Genomic DNA, 20,033 nt, shown 5'->3' on the forward strand with positions numbered 1-20,033 from the left:
CAATCTACAGAAGGAAACGCTTGACAGCTGTAGCCGATGCCAATCCTTTAATCTGTTAATGACTTTCACAGGAGCCATTTTTACAACGACGAAGATCTGGGACTTGAGGATTATGCAAAGCCGTGTGTAGCTGTAGGTTTTTACATTCTGCTGGGGCTCTGGTTGTGAGTTGCCAATTAAATCTAGAGTATGGAGGGAGATGATAGCACGCAGAGGCAGATGAAGCACGTGGACTGACCTCTGACCCGCTCTGATGGTCTGCGCTTCTGTTTATCTTCGTGAAGTTAAGGAGATTTTATTCTGCTCAGTGTTTATTAAGGATGGGGGACATTTTACCAGAGGAAGGAGGCCATCTTTAAGCTTTGCATTCAGTTCACAAGCATTTTAATACACACACATATACAGTATGCTGTATATATCCTACTGTATTATTGCATTGTTTTATAAAATATCGTAATTATATTATTATATTATAAATAATTTTTACTGATTTATACTGAAGCAACAGTCCAAAGATATTCACTGTTATCATTGTAAAAACAGGAAAAGCAGCATTTTTTTTATGAATAATAAGTTGAAGCAATAAAATGTTTGACATTTTTGTATGAAAGTTTAATTTAAATTAAGTTGTAATCTGATTATGGACATAGTGACTTTAGTTTTAAGCCAACCAGTGTCTCACTGCTACTGGCCAAGCATGAAGTCTTATTAGACTACTGTTAAATAATAATAATAAATAAAAAGCTAGTAGTCATGGGTATAGACAGTGTACAAGAATTAGGCCACCAGCCATGGTTTTGTTTAAAAGCCTTGAGCTCTGCAGTCGTCTGTCGCCATCTTCGATTTGTTGAGCCTGAAGTGAAGTGTATGGTTGGATTTGAGTGGGAACCCGAGGACTGCATGTTGCATGGTCACTGGGTGACATCCACATCATCAATGTGCCACTCAGAGCAGCCACACTCCTTATAAGGGAACGTATGGTAACGTAAAGCCTTGATATAAGTGAAATTAATGAGTTATGTCCAAATTCACCCTGTATTGTTGTCAGGAATGAGAAATGGAGCAAAATGATTTTGGTACGTGGTTTAAAATTTTTATTCGTTTGGCATTTTTGCTGGTAGTGAACTCGATGATATTGTGAAGGTGAAAACATAGCTTTACCACATGTGCTAACCCAAGCTTTCCTCTGCATATTAGCTAACTGAATTATGTTTTTCTTAGACAACTCCTTGAAAAAAACATTTACGCAGTAAATATAAAAATAACACTCTTTATCTAAGTTGCACAGCATGTACGGTAGTTAATATCTCATGCTGTGTGTAGTACTTTTCATTATGCATAATTCATCATATGTTAACTACAACTAACACAGCTGGTGACACAGGAACTTAAGAAAAGTGTCAGACTCACAAGAAGAATTAGCTTGAAAAGTGTTTTTTTGTTGTTGTTGTTGTTCTGTTTTTTTTTTTTTTTTTTTAATCCTAGAAACGGTGTCTCCAAGAAAGTAAACAAAAATATCGAGACAGGTGCAATTGCTTTGTTGTGGATGAGGAAACGACAACTGATGTCAATCAGACATGGTTCTCATGCTTGTCATGCTGCAGCAGGCAGAACAGAGTAGGATGAAGTGAGCTGCAGGGTGCTTCTCCCTCCAAGAATGTGAGGTATTTCCGAGTCCGCAGAGGAGCTGTGATTCAGGTTGGATGCAGGCTTAATCTTTGCGCATTTTAATTATAGTAAAATTATATGGAAGCGTAGAAGTGTGCAGTTCCTGATCGCTGTGAAGGGTTGGTAACTATTTAGTTGCGTGCACCAGTGTTCTCAACGTGATGTCTGCGCTCAACCTAAACACCCCCATTATAGCATAATAGCAAATGGCATTTTATTCTCGCTACTGTGGCCTGCAGCTTTTGCTGTGTCATGAAAAGACTTGTGGCTTCTGTAATTCATTTTAAAGGGCGTGCCATCAGATCATGTTTGGGTTTGCCGGGCTGTTTTATGGCTCAGAGAGAGATTGCTTTACAGATCAGGGTGAGGGCACTGGGATTGTACTAAAATGGATTAGAAACTCTTGAGAGTTCCTCCAATGGCAGATGGTGTTCAGATTGAAGGGGCACATGGAAAAATTGCCTTCAAAACGTTCATCTCTTCCATTCCAATGAGAAAACTAAGCACCGCTAGGGAGCGGGAGTGAAACTCAATGCTTCGACGACCTATTTGTGACAGGAGGTGGAAGGGTTCAGTGGTAAATGTGGTCTTTATTTTGTGGAACACAGACAGCAGCATGCATGCATCTCCAGAATGTCACTTCTATTCTGTAGACATTTTTTTCCGCATTCGACGGTGGCATAGTAGCAGCTTCCTGTGTGTGTGGGCTCCATGTGCGGTTTTGTTTGTGTGTTGAAGTCTGTGGCCACGTCCCAACGCCCGTGCACACTGGTGTGAGCTGAGGTGAAGCAGCGCGGTGGCTGGATGAGTAAGGAACTGATCATTCTTGTATAAACTGTGGTAAGAAAATGAAAGAAAGACACGGCCAGACATTCAAAGGAGTGTTTAGACAGGCGGTTTCAACTCATTAAGACCCCGCTGTGAGTCAGTCCGAGAGCTTGGGAGCATAATCAAACACAACACACTGATGTCAGTATTGAAACTGTGTCGTAGCGTACAGTCAGGGGCTGTTTTGCTGTTTCATATAGTTCGTGTTTGTGAGGAGTTAAATGGCACAGCTGAAGTTTATCTCTGCAGTGAACCGGCGCAATATTGCTTCTCTGATTTAGCTTTGCTTTTATACTCTTGTTTTGTGTTGATATGCATAGTGGTTGTTGTGAAAAGCTGTTTTACCATTTTTTTTATAAGTTTCCCACATGCTTGAAGGTAGCAGTCAGTCGTTTTTGGATTTCATACCGGGCAGTGGGAGCCTGCATCATTTGGGATGAATGCAAACATTGCAAAGGACATATTCCATGCAGCTTTCTAGAAATATCAGCCGAATATCGGCCGATATTGAAAAAAAAAGGAAATATTGGCCCGATATATTGGATACATCGGGCCGATATTTCCATTATTTATTGGTACCGGTATCGGTTGATATGCGGGTGTGTTGGCGGGTGTTTTTTTTTTCCCCCGGCAAGATTTACAGACAGGCACGTCCACAGACAGCCCTATGCTGCACGAGACACTGCAGATGGTGCAGCCCATATATTAACCCTCCCCCACTAGCAGAGTGCGCATAGCTGTAAACTGGAAAATGCTTTTGCATAAAGGTGTCAACCACCCCTTTAAAAAAAAAAAAAAAAGTTTTTTTTCTCTCTCTGGCCAACTAATACTGCAGGTTGTCAGTCAACCACTGTCCACAGTTTAGACTGAAGTTGTTGTGCTGTTGTTAAGCTTTGGTGAAATTATGTGGTTAAAGTGAGACTTGTAACATTTGTCATCATGGCATCATTTTTATCATGAAAATGGAGGGAGAAAAACCAGTGTTGGCTCCAAATATAGACTCAGAAAAATCAACAGCATCGGTCCTAAAAAATCCATATCAGTAGATCAATACAAATTGCCATATTTACCTGAAGAGTATAAGGCAAAGATAAATCATGAGATCACTGTAGAGATAAACTTCAGCTGTTACCCTTAACTCCTCATAAATCCTCCCTTTCCGGTGTGGTAAATAGGATAAAATATTTAATGTGGTATTCGATTTATCTGCATGGGACTCCATATGATGACGTTTTGAAAGACAAGATGAGGAAAAATCTGATGATGTGTAACTCCCTGAGATGCTGCTTTTGCTTCGGCAGATGTCACATCAGTTATTGGTGTTTGTTTGTACAGGTAGCAGTAGATTACAGCAGTAGACACGCAGAGATCAGCCGGACTTTATAAACAGAAAGGAAATGACCTACTGTGTTGTGACTGTAACATCTGGCGCAGATGAGAGCTTGGGGCATAAGCAATCCCTGTGTGTGTGTCCATGTGTTCATGTGTGTGTGAAAGTTGAGGTTAAAGGACATGGCGTGAATATTAATCTTTGTGGCTACTCATGCTTTGTTACATCAGCAGAAATATAGGACATACAGTCATTTTAGAGGCTTTATGTTTGTGCTGATAGTCCCTCAGTCCGACAGTTCACATACGACATCATTAGTAATCTTTAGAGGCGCAGCGTTTCAGGGAATCCGTCAGAGCAGTGAGCTAATGACTACTAGTTCAAGACTACAGGCTGCACAGGGAGCGGACTTTCGTTCTTGAAGCAGCGGTTGGTCAATTCCCATGTCCGTAATTTCAAGCAGCAAAAAAAAAATTCATTAACACTAAAGTTAAAATGGACCCAGCAGTGCTGTTGCTAAGGTAGTTGTGCCTATTAGAGCAGAGCAGGGCTGGCACAATAAAGTCTAAACCCACCCGACTGTTGGAGTATTAATCTGCAGACGCGTCTCCAACCAATTAACTTGGAAGTGCTCTGGCAGTTTTACAGCACCTTACTTGAAGAGTGAAAGAAAAGACCAAGGGCCTCGTTGATCAACCATGCATACGCACAGATGTGTGCGTAAAGAGAGCATAAGCCCATTCCAATTTGTATGGAATTTATTGATTTGTACTTGTGCTTAGAAAAGTGTGTAAATTTACGCACAACTCTGACTGTGCATACAAACAAAATTTAGTGGTAGAACAGTGGAACTACACATAGAACCCATTAAGAGAGTCACAGTGTTTACCAATCTAAAACTTTTTCAACATTTTGAATAATTGGTGTGACAAGTTATAAAAAGACTATTTTGAGAAGCGTGCGTTTTGCGTTAATCTGATCTGTTCAACTCCACTTCCCCAAAAACCATATCGATGTGATTTAAAACCTGTGTTGGAGCGAGAGACAAAATGCACCAAAGACGTCCAAGTGCACCTACAGCTCCTGTCCATCCTGGGATGTTTGGCCATTTCAGTCATTTGAACATTTCAGCGAGAGTTTGGAGACATTTGCGGCATCTGCAGCCGACGCTAAGCAGAGTCATACCTGCAGTGTTGGATGCAATAATTTCTCTGGCTCCAGTTTGGGTCCAGTTCCCATACAGACATCACCAACAAGCCCAAATTAAATGAGGATTTCACGCCATTCTTGGGTTCCCAAACATAATTTTGAGCCATAGATTGCACCCACATTCAATAAAACCACACAGTGAATGGGAAAGGATTTCATTCAGTCAATACACAAATAATGTGAGATGCAACTATGTCAACGTTGCTGGAGAAACGCACTTCAGCTTAAGCCTCATAAAATCATTCAAACAAGGGAGAGGATCATACAGAGATGTTAGGTCAGTCTGCCTGTTAGCTGATCTTTGGAAAGTGACAAATTTAATTTTTTTGATGTAATTTCGTTTTTTACTTAACATTTGTGATGCATCAGTCTGTTTCGGTGAAGCAGTAAAGTATCTGTCAGATGTTGGTCAGATGATCCTTTATTTCATTTATGATTTGGTGGGGTCTTGATAATTTTGCAACTACATTTTTCCTCCTCTGGCTGCTCGACCGCTTCCGGCTCCAGAGCGGAGCGCACAGGCGGGACTGAACCTCTTTCTCTTTGCCATGGTTTCACTGAGGGGTAAAATAAATTCCTTCTCTCAGTCTTAAAGGGATTGTTGCTGCCATATATGGTCAATTTGGGGCGTGAATGCAAATGACCCGAACCATACACGAGCATGCGAGTTAAGAACAGGTGAGATTTATCATCATCGATTACTTATTAGTTTCCAGATTTTTTTGTACTTACACACGTTCTAAATTTCATTCCTTCAGCAGATTTTACAGCCTTTTCTGTGCACGGTTTGATAAATGAAGCCCCAGGTTTCTCGGGTCAATATGTTGCTTATTGGCCAGATAAAAGTAAATATTTGGACATGAAATTCAGCAGCTTTCAGGCTTCACAGACTGACCCTGACTCACAGCGCTGCAGCTCCTGTTGTTCAGTGGTAGTGTGCTAGTCTGATAAGCTCTAGGTTTTCCACATTTCAATGTGTGTAGAAGCTTTAATGCATATTTTGTTCTACCGGTGAATTTAGAGGTGCAATCCGTAGGCTTGGCATTGAAAAGGTAACTAAATCACAAGAAGTGGGGAATATGTTCCCAGAAAGTTGTAGTCTGGTGTCTTCCATAGACTGTATATAAATATGGACCAAGCATCTTCACTTCCTTCCATTAGTCAAATTGATGCTGGCATCCAGCGGGATACACCATGTTGCGAGTTTGGAGCCAAAGTCTGTCTAGTACGTTCTAAGAGTGGAGTCATGTTTCTGCCCACACTTCCTCCAGGCTCTCTTGTGTTTTTGTTTGATTAATACTGCGCTCTGCTCTACTTCCACCGGGTATTAAGAAATGTTGGATTATACACTGCACCTATTTACTTCTTTTACCGCTTCTTCAGCAACTCTTCATTCAATGAAATGGTGAACAGTGATGAACATAATGAGGACTAGGAGGACTGAATGGAGTGGTGACTGTTTCTAGCCCGTCGGGCAAACCAGCTACATCCAAAAGGCGTTTAAAGAAAGGCAACTGGACTCGTACAGTTTCTTGAGACCTGTTGCCTGTAATGAAATTAACTGCGCCACTTGATGCATTTCCAATTTTTGAGGATTTATGTAGTCAACACCAAATAATAAAATTATATAGCAGCTGTCATCCAAAAAACACAGATGCCATCCATGCAAAATCCACGACCGTTATTCTGATTCTATTAAATGTCACACAAGTAAATGAAAAGTCTTCTGTTTGCGTTTACAAAAGCAAGGCACATATTGTGAAGCAGAAATTGGAAAGAGAAAGAAGACGAGTGAGCGGGGGAGGGGTAAGGGATTTAGAGAATAGAAGGAGACAGAGAAGAGATGAGGTTTTGGACTGCTTTAGCGTGTGGATCTATTGAGTATTAAAGCTTATTGACATGCAGTTAGAGCGAGTTTCCACGCCACAATGGCTGCCCGCCGCAGCCTCCAAGTCTAGAATCAGGGAGCGATGTCAGGACAAGTCTTGCTTTGATGCATTTGTTTAATTCTGTCCCGGCATGTCAGGAAATGTCACCCTATGTAAAAAGAATCCAATTACACTAGCATTCTGCTGTTGTCCCCTATGGGCACAACATTCTGAACAGAAGGTCATATTTCCTTTGAGGTAGCTATTATTTTGACATGATTAGTTTCGTGTGTGTTACTACCTCCAGAGGAAGAAAGCAAACTGAGATCTTTGAATGTGATTAGGGTAATTTTCTAATTAATTTTTGTCTGATAAATCAAAAAAGATATTTAAATGCGGAGGCTTCCTGCTGGACTACTCTACTGTAAGGATTCTTTTCAAGTATTTCACTTCACTTTCTTCTTTAAAATTGAATATCATGATATCTGTGACACCACTTACTGCTGGGCGCTGATGACACCATCGCTGCAACATCTCCGACCAATCAAGAGATGGCATCGGCCTCTGGGGCCGAACAGCAGGGCAATGTCCTGTGGCATTCAGCCGCACGGGGATTACAGCCCCTAATCTTCCTGTCATGAAAACCCAACTAGAGAGAAAAAAGAGAGAGAGAGATAATGATGCCGCATGTTGAAAGCAAGATGAAAAAAGAGGGGATTCATTTTGGACCACACGGCATCTTTAGCCCCATGCTAAATTGTGACGTGGGAGGCTGAAGCAGGGCCTTTCATGTGAGTGTTTATGCTGTGTGTGTGTGTGTGTGTGTGTGTGTGCGTGGGCTCGCTGCGTATATTCCTTCTTAATATTACACAAGTTCATCAGGGAGTTTGTGTCAGTGTGCACACAAACACATAGTGAGCGTCACCGCTACCAAATAAGCAAAGGATGTGGTTATGGATTGTCCTAGGTTACTATTTGCAGGGGTGTGTTTATCCTCTCTGACTGTAAGCGAACACACGGGCTTCCACATGTGACCACAAGGAGACCAAAACACTGACACGGGGGCGGCTGAGAGGGAAATGGAACGAATGACAAGTCCGTTTAACCCTTTGACTTCCACACTAAAAAAATTGCGATTAATCGCAATTAAATATCATTAATTTTTAATCTATATTAATAGCGTGCACAGATTTATGCAATATAAATACTGAAGCTGTATGATGTATCTGTTCATCAGCTCAGAAGCGCTAGAGCTCAAAAATTATAAAAGCCACAGTTTAGACATTTGTATATGTAATGTGTTCGCACATGGGCAAATTTGTGTATCTTACAAATTAAATGACTGGCAATGGTTAGAAAATGGGTACAAAATGAGAGTTTAAGCATTTTATTGTCTACTACTACTACTACTGCAAGGACGATCTTTAGTCCATCTTTAGTTATACAGTTTATTATATACCGAAATGTGGGGCTCATCCAAATGCGTGTGAACTTTTATGCACGCTGTATGCATCCTCAAAATGTGGGGGAAAAATTCAGCATTCTCACTACTACTTGCATCTCGTTACATCATTGCATCTTTCTGCTTTCTAGTCTTCGCGCTGAATGCTAAAATCAGAACGCTAACCCTGGCAACCCAAAACGCACAGTTATGAAGGTTTACCTGGTTCACCATTTTAGTTCATATAAATATTTGACTATTAGTGCTGAGCGGAGAGTAAACCTCACGATGACTTCCATTTGTGGCGGCAGGAATAGATTTTATGGTTTGTTTTGGGAACCACGTCATCTTGCTATCTGCAGCCCTTCTGCTGCTGCGGTCCTCATGGTCTCATGTTGTGGCATCAGTGATGTAAATAGTTTTTTTTGTGAGCTGCTTTGAAGCATCCGTATTTGCATATTTGCACAGTCACGTATGGTTTTACGAGAGTAAAGTCTGAAAGTTGATTACCACATGATCTCTAAATGAAGCTAAACTCCAAGAATCACTCACTGATACTGTTGAACTTGTTGTAACTGAAAGTGAATGACTTCGGTGAATGCACCACTTTGTATCTATTATTGAACTGCAGACAGGTTAGGTTTGATTAACAGTTTTTACCTGCAGCGGAGGACCTCCAGGATGGAACGGGTTAGTGTTCGGATGAATGAACTGTCTCTGACTTTTCCTTTACCTCCAGCGTCACGAAAAAAAAACGTGTGTCCTCTTTGATTTACAACGACCTACCTCTACAAGTAACAACATTCTTAGCCTCAGCTGGACTTCCTGTGTATTTTCCCCTTAAGTTTTTTTTTCTGCTTTGCTAAATGAAGAGAACATTTCTCATAAACACCATCATGCTGACCTCAGCATTTAGATGAGTACCTCCTCAGAAAAAGCTTGCAAGCCTTCACAACTGTGTACTGAAACTGTTGCTAGCTGGCATAAAGTTCTCCTATTCTCCAGTGTTAGTCTCTTCACTTGTGCGCAATGACTTTCAGAGCTTCGATCTGCAGAAATAAACACGTAAATGTAATATGTCTTGAAGCTAATATGTTTAACTGAGCTATATCAGCCTTCTGTGGCTAGTTCTATAAACATCATGTGGACAAAGGTACCCGGAATGAAACCAGTATGCCTTGCTAATGCAAAAGCATTTTTGAACCACATGGCATCACGTGCTCCTCTGAGTGATTTCACACTTCACTTGTTCAAACGCTCTTCTTTTTCTGAGCTCACACCTGATGTGTCGCGACTGCTGTGCAGCATCCTCAGAAATATTCAAGATCGCCATGAAAATAATCATTTCCGAGCAGACAAACTAGAAAACTGAATGATGAAATTGTGGTGCGAAACAAACACAAACTGATTGTACTTGATAAATGATTGTTCCAAAACTGTGTGTGTGTGTGTGTGTGTGTGTTACACAGAAGGCCTCCAGCTGCCGGCGCTGACTATCTTTCAGCTCGTTAGACTTGGCCAGAACTTTTGGTATGGACTCCCCCTATGATGGAAGACATTATTGTTGGGCTAATGGCTTTATGGCATGAGAGACTGTAATTTCACTCGCAGCCGTGAATCACACAATGATTCACAGCTGAGAGCCACAGAAGCTCCTCTCTGGTGGTCGCTCATTACTTCTCAGCAGAGCCGCATGCAGATGTCCTATTATCCAGTAATAGTCCATGCACTTGAGCACGACGATTTCCACTTGCCTCAAACCATAACCCGACAAAAGAAACACTAATGTGTGTTCAAAATCATTTTAAATTCAAGACTTGGAAGTAAACATGCACTGCTAAATGCAGAATGTCTTCAGGGCAATAGCTTCGACATGCGCCGGCTTTACTAATGCGTTCCCTGATCTTATTTTAAATCTTGATGTAATAAACGAAAGACAACTGATTGTGGCATAAACCCCCCCTCCCCCTGCCCCCCACAGCCATTGTGCAATCTTGGATTAAGAGACAGCGCGGCCTATGAGCATATTAGAGACTCTTTCGTGGGGTTAATTGGAAACAGAATTTTCAGCTAAAGTTAAAGCTTAATTAGTTGCCAGCGGCGGTTGTTATTCCAGCTAAGGGAACCCGAATATGGAGGCTGTTTCCTCTGTATTGTCTCGTTACAACCAGTGACCCATATATTTGAGAAATTGCCACGATTTATTAGCGACTTTCTTAGGCACGAGGAGAATGGTCAGTTGCACATCTTGCTATTACGTGGTGCGGTTATCTCCCGCTCTGTGTTAAGGCTTCACCTGAGAAGCTCAGCATCCGTATAAGTCTGTGTGAAAAGGAAATGAAGACTATTTGTTTTGGTTCTTCATATTAAAGGGCTCATATTAAGCTGCTGGCTATATTTGGGAGATGTCTCATTTATTCCCGAACCACTTCCCCTGACACTCTTAAACAGGGAAGCCTTTCTTGCTCTCAAAATGACTTAAAAGTCATTAACCCTTAAACTTCCCTGTGAGCGGAAGCTTTTCATTCAGCTGTTTTTCAATGTATTAAGCGCCCACACTGCTAAACCTGATGAACTGGAGCACACTCAGCATTGTGACTAATCATGGCCCTTTTTCCGTTCATGGGTGGTGTACCGTATGTGTGTTTCTCTGAGTGAGAGCCGGCCTTTGAGAGGCCTGCTGCCATCTGGTGGTGCTGGAGCCCAGCTGCACTCATCCCCTTGCAAAATACCACTACATCATTTCCACTGCTGAAGCTCCAGTGGCGCAATTGGTCAGCGCGCGGTACTTATAAGACAGTGACCAGCAGAGCAATGCCGAGGTTGTGAGTTCGAGCCTCACCTGGAGCAGGGAAGTTTTAAATATTTAAGTGCTGTTGTTCCACTAACAATCACAAGGAAGGAATTTTCAAACAGCTTGACATTGTGTTGTATTTAAACCCGATAACCACGTAAATGTCAATTTTATTGGAACGAATGCGTTATTTCTAAGCATGTTGACACCACATGGTGATGCTTTGATCTGATAATCTGATCTCATCAGATTATCGTCTCCGTAGTCAGTTCAATTGGAATTAGTTGGGTTGGTGTTTGGTTTTTGTAGAAGACACCACGGTGCTGAATCAGCCGTTTGTTCTTTTAGCCGTTTTAGACATGGATTAGTGTCAATTATATGTGACTTCCCTCTGTAATCGTTCAACAAAGACGGCGAGTTTTTGTTCCATGGAAATGTCTCCCAACCCATCTCCTTGTTGTTTGTGTGCTCCAGCTGGCAGGCGTAGGGGAAGGTACCAACCATGGATGATCCAGGCAGCAGGAACAGCAGCCTCCAGAGGAAGAAGCCGCCATGGCTGAAGCTGGACATCCCCACCATCCAGCTGACGCCAGACGAGACGCCAGCGCTCACTCAGGTGAACACACAACTCTAAAGTCAGAATACTGCAGCTTCGTTAAGTTTAGAGAAGCAAAGGGAGAGCTCTAACTATGAAGTTTGTACCTGAAAAAGGGAGGAAAGTTGCTTCTCTATTATGAATATGAATGTTCAAGAGCTTTCAGCAATGTCTGATGGTCGTCCTGAGCAGATTGAATTTGCTTGTATCACATGAGGACAACTGAACCGCCACAGCATCTATTGCAGAAGATCTACACTCCAGCTGATCACTTCCTTCACAGAATTCTGAAGTCTACTCTGTGTGTGTGTGTGTTGCAGCCTGTGAAACGCCTGCGCAGTGTCAGCATGCCAGGGGAAAACCCACGGGCCTGCATGTCCGCCGTTGAAACTTCCAACAACTACCTCAGACCTCCTCAGGAGAGACTGCCCTCCTTCACCCAGTCCATCAAGAGGTTAGACAAACACACGAGACGCATTTACGAGAAGTTCACTTCTGCTGATTTCACCCAGCTGCTAATCTCCCCTGACCTCTGCATGTGTACTCTCTAATTCTTTTCTACTTTCTACTTCAGCTCCTCTGCACTAATAAATCCCTAACAAAACTAATTAAAGCTGCGACCTCCTTTCTGATTAAACACAAATTAATCTTACTGTTTCTTCTCCTCTCTTGTCCTCCCTTTTCTTTCTTTGCTCTTGCTTCTTTCTGCCGTCTGCTCTTCCTCACTGCTTCCCCCGCCGACCACTCACACTGATGTGTGCGTAGCGAGAAAAGGGTGCGCTTCGAGCGCGTCAACACGGTTCCCCCAAAGGGCCAGAGGGCCCCCAGGAGAGCGTCTACCATCCGAAGGCGGTCCTGCATCCCCAAAATACTGAGCCGACGGCGTTCGTCTATACCCAAACAGATCATCAGGTACAGGGGAGGTAGAGGAGGGGGAGGTGATAACAGCAGTTTGGACTTGTCTCACGACTGAAATTGTTGTATTATGGTGAGAAACGTACGCTCTGACCTCGTAACCTCTACTAGCAGGCACACATTCTGTACCTGCGTCACTATTTGACAGTATTCTGTATTTGTCATTTAAAATGCAGAAGATTTAAGATTAGCTGGGAAGCTACGAAGTACTGCCAGCTGTCATTTAGAGGAGTTGATCTCCCTTGAATCATGCTGCTCCGTGGGTTTACAGCCTACGTCTTTAACAGGGGGTCCGCGACCCCTAGGGGGTATGCGGAGGTACTGCAGGAGGGTCGCAAAATCTTTGGTTGATTAGACATTTTTATATATTTTTCTTAAATTTTCCCCCACACATTTAAATTTCTTTAAAAACACATTAACGTGAATCCAACATATTTTTATAGAAGTTTAATATAGAACACATATAGTAGGTACTTAATCGCTCCATCAGTTTGGCGGTCTTTGGCCTGAAAAATGTTGAAGACCCCTGGTTTGGTCTGACTAATGTCAATGGTACGTGACACTAGGCACGCAGTCCCTCAAACACTAACCAGCGGCCTTTTATCAGCTTGGTGTGTCAGTGCCCATAAATAACACAACACAGGTTGAGGAAAAGTGACTACATCACATAATGGCACGGTGTGTTTCACCCGGGGTGCATGACACACCAAAGACTGACGAAAAGTAGCAAATTTAACCACATCTTTCCCCAATGGGGGGGCGTATTGAGTTTTAGCGCAAACCACATGACTCTTTCTAGTCTCTTTTGTGCCACAGCTGTGACGCTTTGTCCGTGACACATGAAGAAAGCGTATGAGCGGTGTATCAGTTTCAGGTCCAGGTGGACCACATGGTTTAAGGCAGACAAAATAATGCAATTACTCATGCGGGCTATCTGTGTGCGTCAGCCCACATCAAAGCAGCTCCTCGAAAGAGCGTTACACTGAATGTCGATGTTTGAACACGAAGCCGAAGCCAGAAGACGCTCGGTTCAAAGACAAACTTCATCCTGCCATGCTTTATTAGCTTTGTACACGTGTTCGCGGCGGAGAAACTGAATTCATGCGTTTGATGTTTGTGAGAGATTTTAAGGGACTGAATGTGTTTGTGCGTGTTTGTGACTCGCGGAGGTTCCTCCTCCTCCTAAAACAAGAGCATAAATCCGGGATAAATCTTTACTGTTCAAACAAAGCCTGTGTCGGTGCATACTACTTGCTGCGAGCCGCTGGCTTGCGGTGTATCTGGGAGGGTGGGTGGCTGATGTTTGTTGATCTGGAGGACAAAAGGAATGCTCTCTACGAGTCATTTTTCACGTTAAGGAGCGGCTCACTGTGACAGAGCGGGGCTCCGGCTTAAGCGGGTAATCATTTACCATTTCGTCTCTCCGATGGCTTGCGATGATAGTTGTTTAAAAAAGTTCACACGCTCAGTTAAACTTCTTTCAGCCGCTGACACAAAAAAGCTGAACTGCAAAGCAAGGTGGGGTTCAGTGTACGGACTGAACCTTTTGTGGTGCTTCAGTATGTTTGTGTGTACATATGTGTGGGTCAAGTTCGGGCATGTCCCAGCAGCACCCTCCCTCCATCCATCCTCACTCCTAATGTGTATGATGATCTTTCCTCCTCCTAATCTCCCATTTCCTGTGAATTGCTGGTATGTTAGAGGGACTTTAGAAGATGTTTACACGCACTCCTGCAAAACAAGGCAGCGAAACAGGCAGACACAGAGAGAGAGAGAGAGAGAGAGAAGAGCTCATTGATAGCAATCGCTTGGCATTTGAAGAGGGGGGATGTTCAGTTTGACAAAGACCAGAGCTGCCGTCTTCTTTGCCTAGTGGGTCACATCCTTGCATGTGAACTCTCGAGGAAGGACACATGGACGCCTGCCAGCCACAGACACAGTCTCTCACACATCCACTGTGTGCTGGTGACACAAGTTCAGGGGAAAAAAATAATTGCCTCCCACTCTCTGTGTGATCGGTGGGGGCGTCTAGCCTGAAGAAAGCTTGAAGTTGTTTGTTTTTTTTTTTTGTTTGGTTTTTATATATATTGACGTCAGGATGTTCACCGTAGAAATCAGATTCAGCTTCCCTCCCTTAACCTGGAGCTCACTGCTGAGAACGACGGGCGGATGTGCAACAGAGTCTGGACATGTGTGTTGATCCTCTTCTCTTTGCGTAACAGCGAGGCACTGCTGGCCTGGATATCAGGAAATCCCCTTATGGAACATTGTATGTGTGATTCGCAGAGGATCAGTTTGCAGCCGGCGGATCAGTGTTTATTAGGAGTCAGGGGGTAAGCAGGGACAGTGATGCTGGCGATGGAGGCGACTCAGCTCTTTGGTTCCAATCGGGTATGACCCTGACCCTGAACCCCTCCTGGAGCACTCAGGACAGGTGAGTGTGTAGAGTAAAAAAAAAATATGATCCAGCTTGAGGGACTTTGAATGGTGGATGGAAATGTAGCATGTGGGAAAGCGGAAGATGTTATGTTTTACGATACTTTATATGAATGCCAGACCTTTTAGAAATTGTCTCTGACAAAATTATTTATTATTTGGGGAATATTTGCTTATCAGCTTTCAAGCACGGAATTAGATGAGAATATCAGCACTGCTCTTATTATGCAGGATGTGGTTTAGAGGTGGTTTGATGCTGGTGTGAGTCCAGATTAATCGTAATGAAACAAGACATAACTTGTGAATTTATGAGATTTATAGGTGCATAAACCTGCCCTTTTTACCCTTAAGACAACACCAAGCTAGCTGTTTCCATTCATAGTGCTAAGCTAAGATATGACTAGATTAAAATGACGGATATGCAAATGGTCTTTGACTCTAACTTTTAACTCTTGGAAAGGTTGATTTAGTCCATTTACCAAAAATAAGTTAAAAATCGACCTAAATCTATGTCTGTGTGAAACATAAAATGTATTTAAGAAGAGTTTTGAGTGAACGTTCTTTGTTGTACACGTTCCCCCTGCTGTCCCAAACATGCAGTGTTCAGCGTCAGTACTCATATTCTTCTCCATTTATTCCCCTCTCTGTTTGGTCTTAGCATTTGTTTAGATTGTGCAAAGCTTTGGCCCTCTGGCCCATTCGCCTCATGACAAGAATGCAGTGTGCGGCCATAATTACATGACAGCGGACAGCTGCTCCATACATGCCAGCCTTACCTGCAGGATAGGGAAGCTGCTTCATGTGGCTGCACGCCGCTTCAGCGTGTGGCGTGTGTCTGTTTTGTGTGTGTGTGTCACGAGGGCGGCCGTGAATGTTTTATTTACGTTTCGCCTGGGCGAATGTGACTCGCATGCTTGCTGGTGCATGTGCAGAATTAGACAAATACACATTGATCTAAACAAACAAATGTCATCCAGCTTGAAATATGCTTGTATTCACAGCGCGGCCTTGTATTTGAATCAGTGTTTGCTTTCGGTGGTGTGGATGTTATGACTTGATCATTAACAGTATTTAAGGAAGCATACATTTTATAAGGATTAGATTAGTTGCAGATTTCAGATTAGGGTAACTGTTTACATCTCGCCATCTCCTGGTCTGAATCCAGCTCCTCAAACCTGTGTCCTCTTTCTAAGCCATTCCCTTCTGGAGGGACAACAATCAGGGCTGCGCCGCCCCCCCACCGAGCCCCTGCGCCGCCTTAAAAGGCTTCCCCAGCTGGTGTTTTTCTTGATGATTAGTGTTTATTACTCTGCTCTGTAAACAGTTTCTCTGAGTGTGGCCTCCCACTCCTGATCGGTTAACATTCAGCCTGGCACGCAGGCACCGTTTCTTGGAAGGGATTGCCTGAATACACATTAGTTTAACTGTAATGCACACACTGCTGTGTCAGGTCATCTGCTGTGGGAATATGAGACTACATCTGTTTCTTTTCTCCGGACGGAGACGAAGCCAACAACTTGAGTTATCAGTGTCCGTGAAAACAGACTTAAAGGAGGAATAAACAGACCAGAAATGAATCAGATGTTAGCGAGGATGACTTTGTTGAGTCACTTGAGGATCATGATGTCCTAACCACATTATAAATCTTCTGAAAAACATCAGAAAGACTTTTTCTACCTGTACAATCATCAAATACCGACCTATTTCCCTGTGGACTCGTCATAGCAGGATAATCACAGTAATCACCGCTCGGTGTCATCGAATTCCCCAGAAACCAACAACCGCGTTGTGGTGGCTGACGTAACTGATTACTCCAGTGCTTTTCCTGCTGTGTCTTGATTGAAGTCACTGACCACAGACTGCCCCCTCTCTCTCTCCTCCAGGGGTACGGCCGACTGGTTCGGGGTGAGCAAGGACACCGACAGCACCCAGCGATGGAGGAGGAAGAGCCTGCAGCACTGCAGCCAGCTGTACGGGGGTCTGAAGGCGCAGGTGATGAGGGAGATGGAGCTACACAGCCAGGACAATCTCTCCCTGGCCAGCACTGAGACCCCTCCTCCCCTCTACCTCCCTCCCCTCCACCCCAGTCACCGCCACTATGGCATGCAGAGGGTAGGCCAGCGCCAGGGGTGAAAGAAGTAGATGGGGCAGTTATTCACCTTTTTCCTCTCTCAGTATCGCCCTCGTTTGCCCACTCTTGTCCTCCTTCTTAACATCAGATTTCCAGTGCTCGCTTTTACCTCTTTGTTTTTTAAGACTAAAAGCATGCATGTTCCATTCGTCACCAGTATGTGAAAAGCTATCTAGCGAAGTCACAGCACCCTAAAATAAAACATGAGTCACTTTTCACTACTAAACCCAAAAGGATTTGTCAGGAATATGAATTCTGTTTAAACTCTTAACACGTTAACACAACCCTTAAATGCTTGTCCTCCAATACATTTCTAATTCATAACAAACTCACTTGCAGTTCAACACATTTGAGGCATCATTCTAACCCTAATTTCAGCACAGTGCTATGTGCATCCCTCCTGCATGTTAACAGCTGACCACCACCACAAAAAAAAAAAAAAAAGCACCTGCGCTGGACCGACACATAACATGCCGGCGTGTGTGTGTGTGTGTGTGTGTTTGCGTGCAGATCGTAGACCCCCTGGCCCGGGGTCGCGCCTTCCGTGTGGTGGAAGAGGTGGACGGCCTGAGTGTGCCGCAGACTCCCATGACGCCCGGCACCGCGTCCCTCTGCTCATTTTCCAGCTCCCGCTCCGCCCTCAACCGGTTGCCACGGCGACGCAAGCGGGAGTCCGTGGCGGTCATGAGCCTCAAGGCTGCAGCGGCTCTAATGAAGGTCTTTAGTTTTTGTTCATATGGGAGATTTTACTTTTTAACGTCAACTTTTTGAACTTGCAGCGCAGACATTTTATGGAGTTTCTAAGACGTAGTTTACTTTTTATTTCTATGTAATGCAAAAACTGTTCATCATTTATTGTATTGTATGTGTTTTTGTAGACAAAGACATTTAATATACTGTGTGTTAATATAATGTCTCCCTGCCTTATACACATATGAATGCATTCTTCTAACTTCTGATTTAGCCCACGCATTTATGTGCTTTAGTGATGTAATGCGAAACATGAGATGAGCTCATCATATTTGGGGTTAACCTCGGGCAAAGTATTTTACAGAGGTCTCCCTCTGCGTGGCCTACTTGCTGCGAACATATTTAGAGTAACGTGTAGTTGTTCAGGGTGAGATTATCTGTTTTATGTGTGTTGGGTGGAGTTTCGCCAGCAGATGGTCCTTGATAGTACACAGTGAATGCTCCGCTATCTGCAGGATTGCAGTCGGAATATTCCAGAAGAGCAGAGCTAATCCAGTGCACACACACACACACGCCCACCACTGATGCTACAAAGACAATGAAGCAGATGATAGTAAAATAATATCAGAATATAAGTGTAAAATTGCTACATAAACCGGCTTTACAGACACATTTTATAGCTTACGTACCATTGTTGAAGCAGTTTAGTATAGCAAATGTCACTGTACTTCTGTCCTGTATGGCTCTTGATAATAACACTGATGGTAATTTATGTGTAATTGTGTTTTTTAGGGGCGGACGTTAGGTGATAGCACGGCTGGGCGACCTCACAGGCGGAGTTTCATGCCTCCTAGTTTCTTTGATGACGACACCATAGATTTTCCTGATGATCTCGATACCTCCTTTTTCACCAGAGTGAGCCCCTGTTACTCTTTCAAGATTTCAGTCACTGTCACTTAATTGGCAATATTAAATTCACGTGCAGTCCATACAGTCCATGTTAAATAAATCCATCCATTTTTTTATGGGTTTGTTTGTGTCAAAAAGCACAAATACAAAAATGTGTAAAATATTTGGAAAACGCCACAACTTGACTGATGGATCTTGTCGCTCACGGCAACCAATTAATTTAGCTGCACATATTTTTCTGGTAACCAACAGATTCAAAAAGCCAATGAACCGACGTGTTCATTCAAAGGAACCTTCTTGTGGTCTGAGCGTACACCGTTCATATGTTCATGTTCCTTCATACTCCATTTTTTGCAGGATGGCCTGCAGGATGATTTGTCGAGCTACGCAGACGAGGTTTTTGAGACACCATCAGAGGCCGCCCTCAAAGAGCTGGATGAGGGTGAGCTCACAGGAAGTGCGCTGGATAAGAACGAACTGGAGAGGAGTCATCTCATGCTGTGGGTTCATATTTGTACTGCGTTCTGTATATGCACACGTGAAAGGAGATTTAAAGAGACGACATGTGTATCACTGCAAATGCTGTCGTTAGGTGTCATTTGCTGTGTATCGTTGCCTCGCTTATTAATAAGAGATTATTTTATTGCCTTTCTTTCCCCCTTTGCCTCGATTCAGGCCCTTAGAGCGAGGATGGAGGAAGGCAAAAGACGGCTCTCCGGTCCAGCCGAAAGTGCGCCTGAAACAGGAAGTAGTGAGCGTCAACAGCCAACAACAGCGGGGACAAAGAATCGCGGTTCCCGTTAAGAAGCTGTTTGCCCGGGAGAAGAGGCCGTACGGGCTGGGCATCGTCGGACGTCTCACAAACCGGACGTACCGCAAGCGCATCGACAGCTACGTCAAGAGGCAGATTGAAGACATGGACGATCACAGGTTAGACAGCTGGTCGTCTGATATAAAAGTAGGCGAAGCATTTGTGAAGTCCCTTTGAGTGAAATATTAAAATTGTCCTCCTCTGCTCTCCAGGCCTTTCTTTACCTACTGGATCACATTTGTCCATTTGCTCGTTACCATTCTGGCTGTCGCTATCTACGGCATTGCCCCTGTGGGCTTCACACAGCACGAAACCGTCGACTCTGTAAGTGGATCGCTGACTCTTTACAGGGATTTATAATGGCCAGCCTGCTTCTTTCTGAAATCTGGAATAAAGTTTTTCCCTCAT

General features: G+C 43.5%; 1 protein-coding gene and 1 non-coding gene across 8 annotated transcripts in view; both read left to right on the forward strand.

Moving 5' to 3' along the window:
• rhbdf1b (rhomboid 5 homolog 1b (Drosophila)) overlaps window positions 1-20,033 on the forward strand; it is a 34,456-nt gene that overhangs the window by 9,602 nt on the left and 4,821 nt on the right. The window contains exons 2-10 of one of the 7 annotated variants that reach the window (XM_047609878.1): window positions 11,613-11,754; window positions 12,054-12,187; window positions 12,499-12,645; window positions 16,968-17,196; window positions 17,726-17,932; window positions 18,698-18,820; window positions 19,172-19,314; window positions 19,490-19,744; window positions 19,838-19,949. In XM_047609878.1, the coding sequence (XP_047465834.1) occupies window positions 11,641-11,754; window positions 12,054-12,187; window positions 12,499-12,645; window positions 16,968-17,196; window positions 17,726-17,932; window positions 18,698-18,820; window positions 19,172-19,314; window positions 19,490-19,744; window positions 19,838-19,949 (1,464 nt within the window). In that variant the 5' untranslated portion in view covers window positions 11,613-11,640. Of the gene's footprint in view, window positions 1-11,612; window positions 11,755-12,050; window positions 12,188-12,498; window positions 12,646-14,401; window positions 15,083-16,967; window positions 17,197-17,725; window positions 17,933-18,697; window positions 18,821-19,171; window positions 19,315-19,489; window positions 19,745-19,837; window positions 19,950-20,033 lie in introns of those variants that run through there. The other 6 variants (XM_047609879.1, XM_047609880.1, XM_047609881.1 and 3 more) reach the window with 6 other exon arrangements.
• trnai-uau lies at window positions 11,101-11,194 on the forward strand. The gene is made up of 2 exons: window positions 11,101-11,138; window positions 11,159-11,194. It is a non-coding gene; the product is annotated as a tRNA-Ile (tRNA).

This window comes from Mugil cephalus, chromosome 16, assembly GCF_022458985.1.
Source record: "Mugil cephalus isolate CIBA_MC_2020 chromosome 16, CIBA_Mcephalus_1.1, whole genome shotgun sequence".
NCBI classification, from domain to species: domain Eukaryota; kingdom Metazoa; phylum Chordata; class Actinopteri; order Mugiliformes; family Mugilidae; genus Mugil; species Mugil cephalus.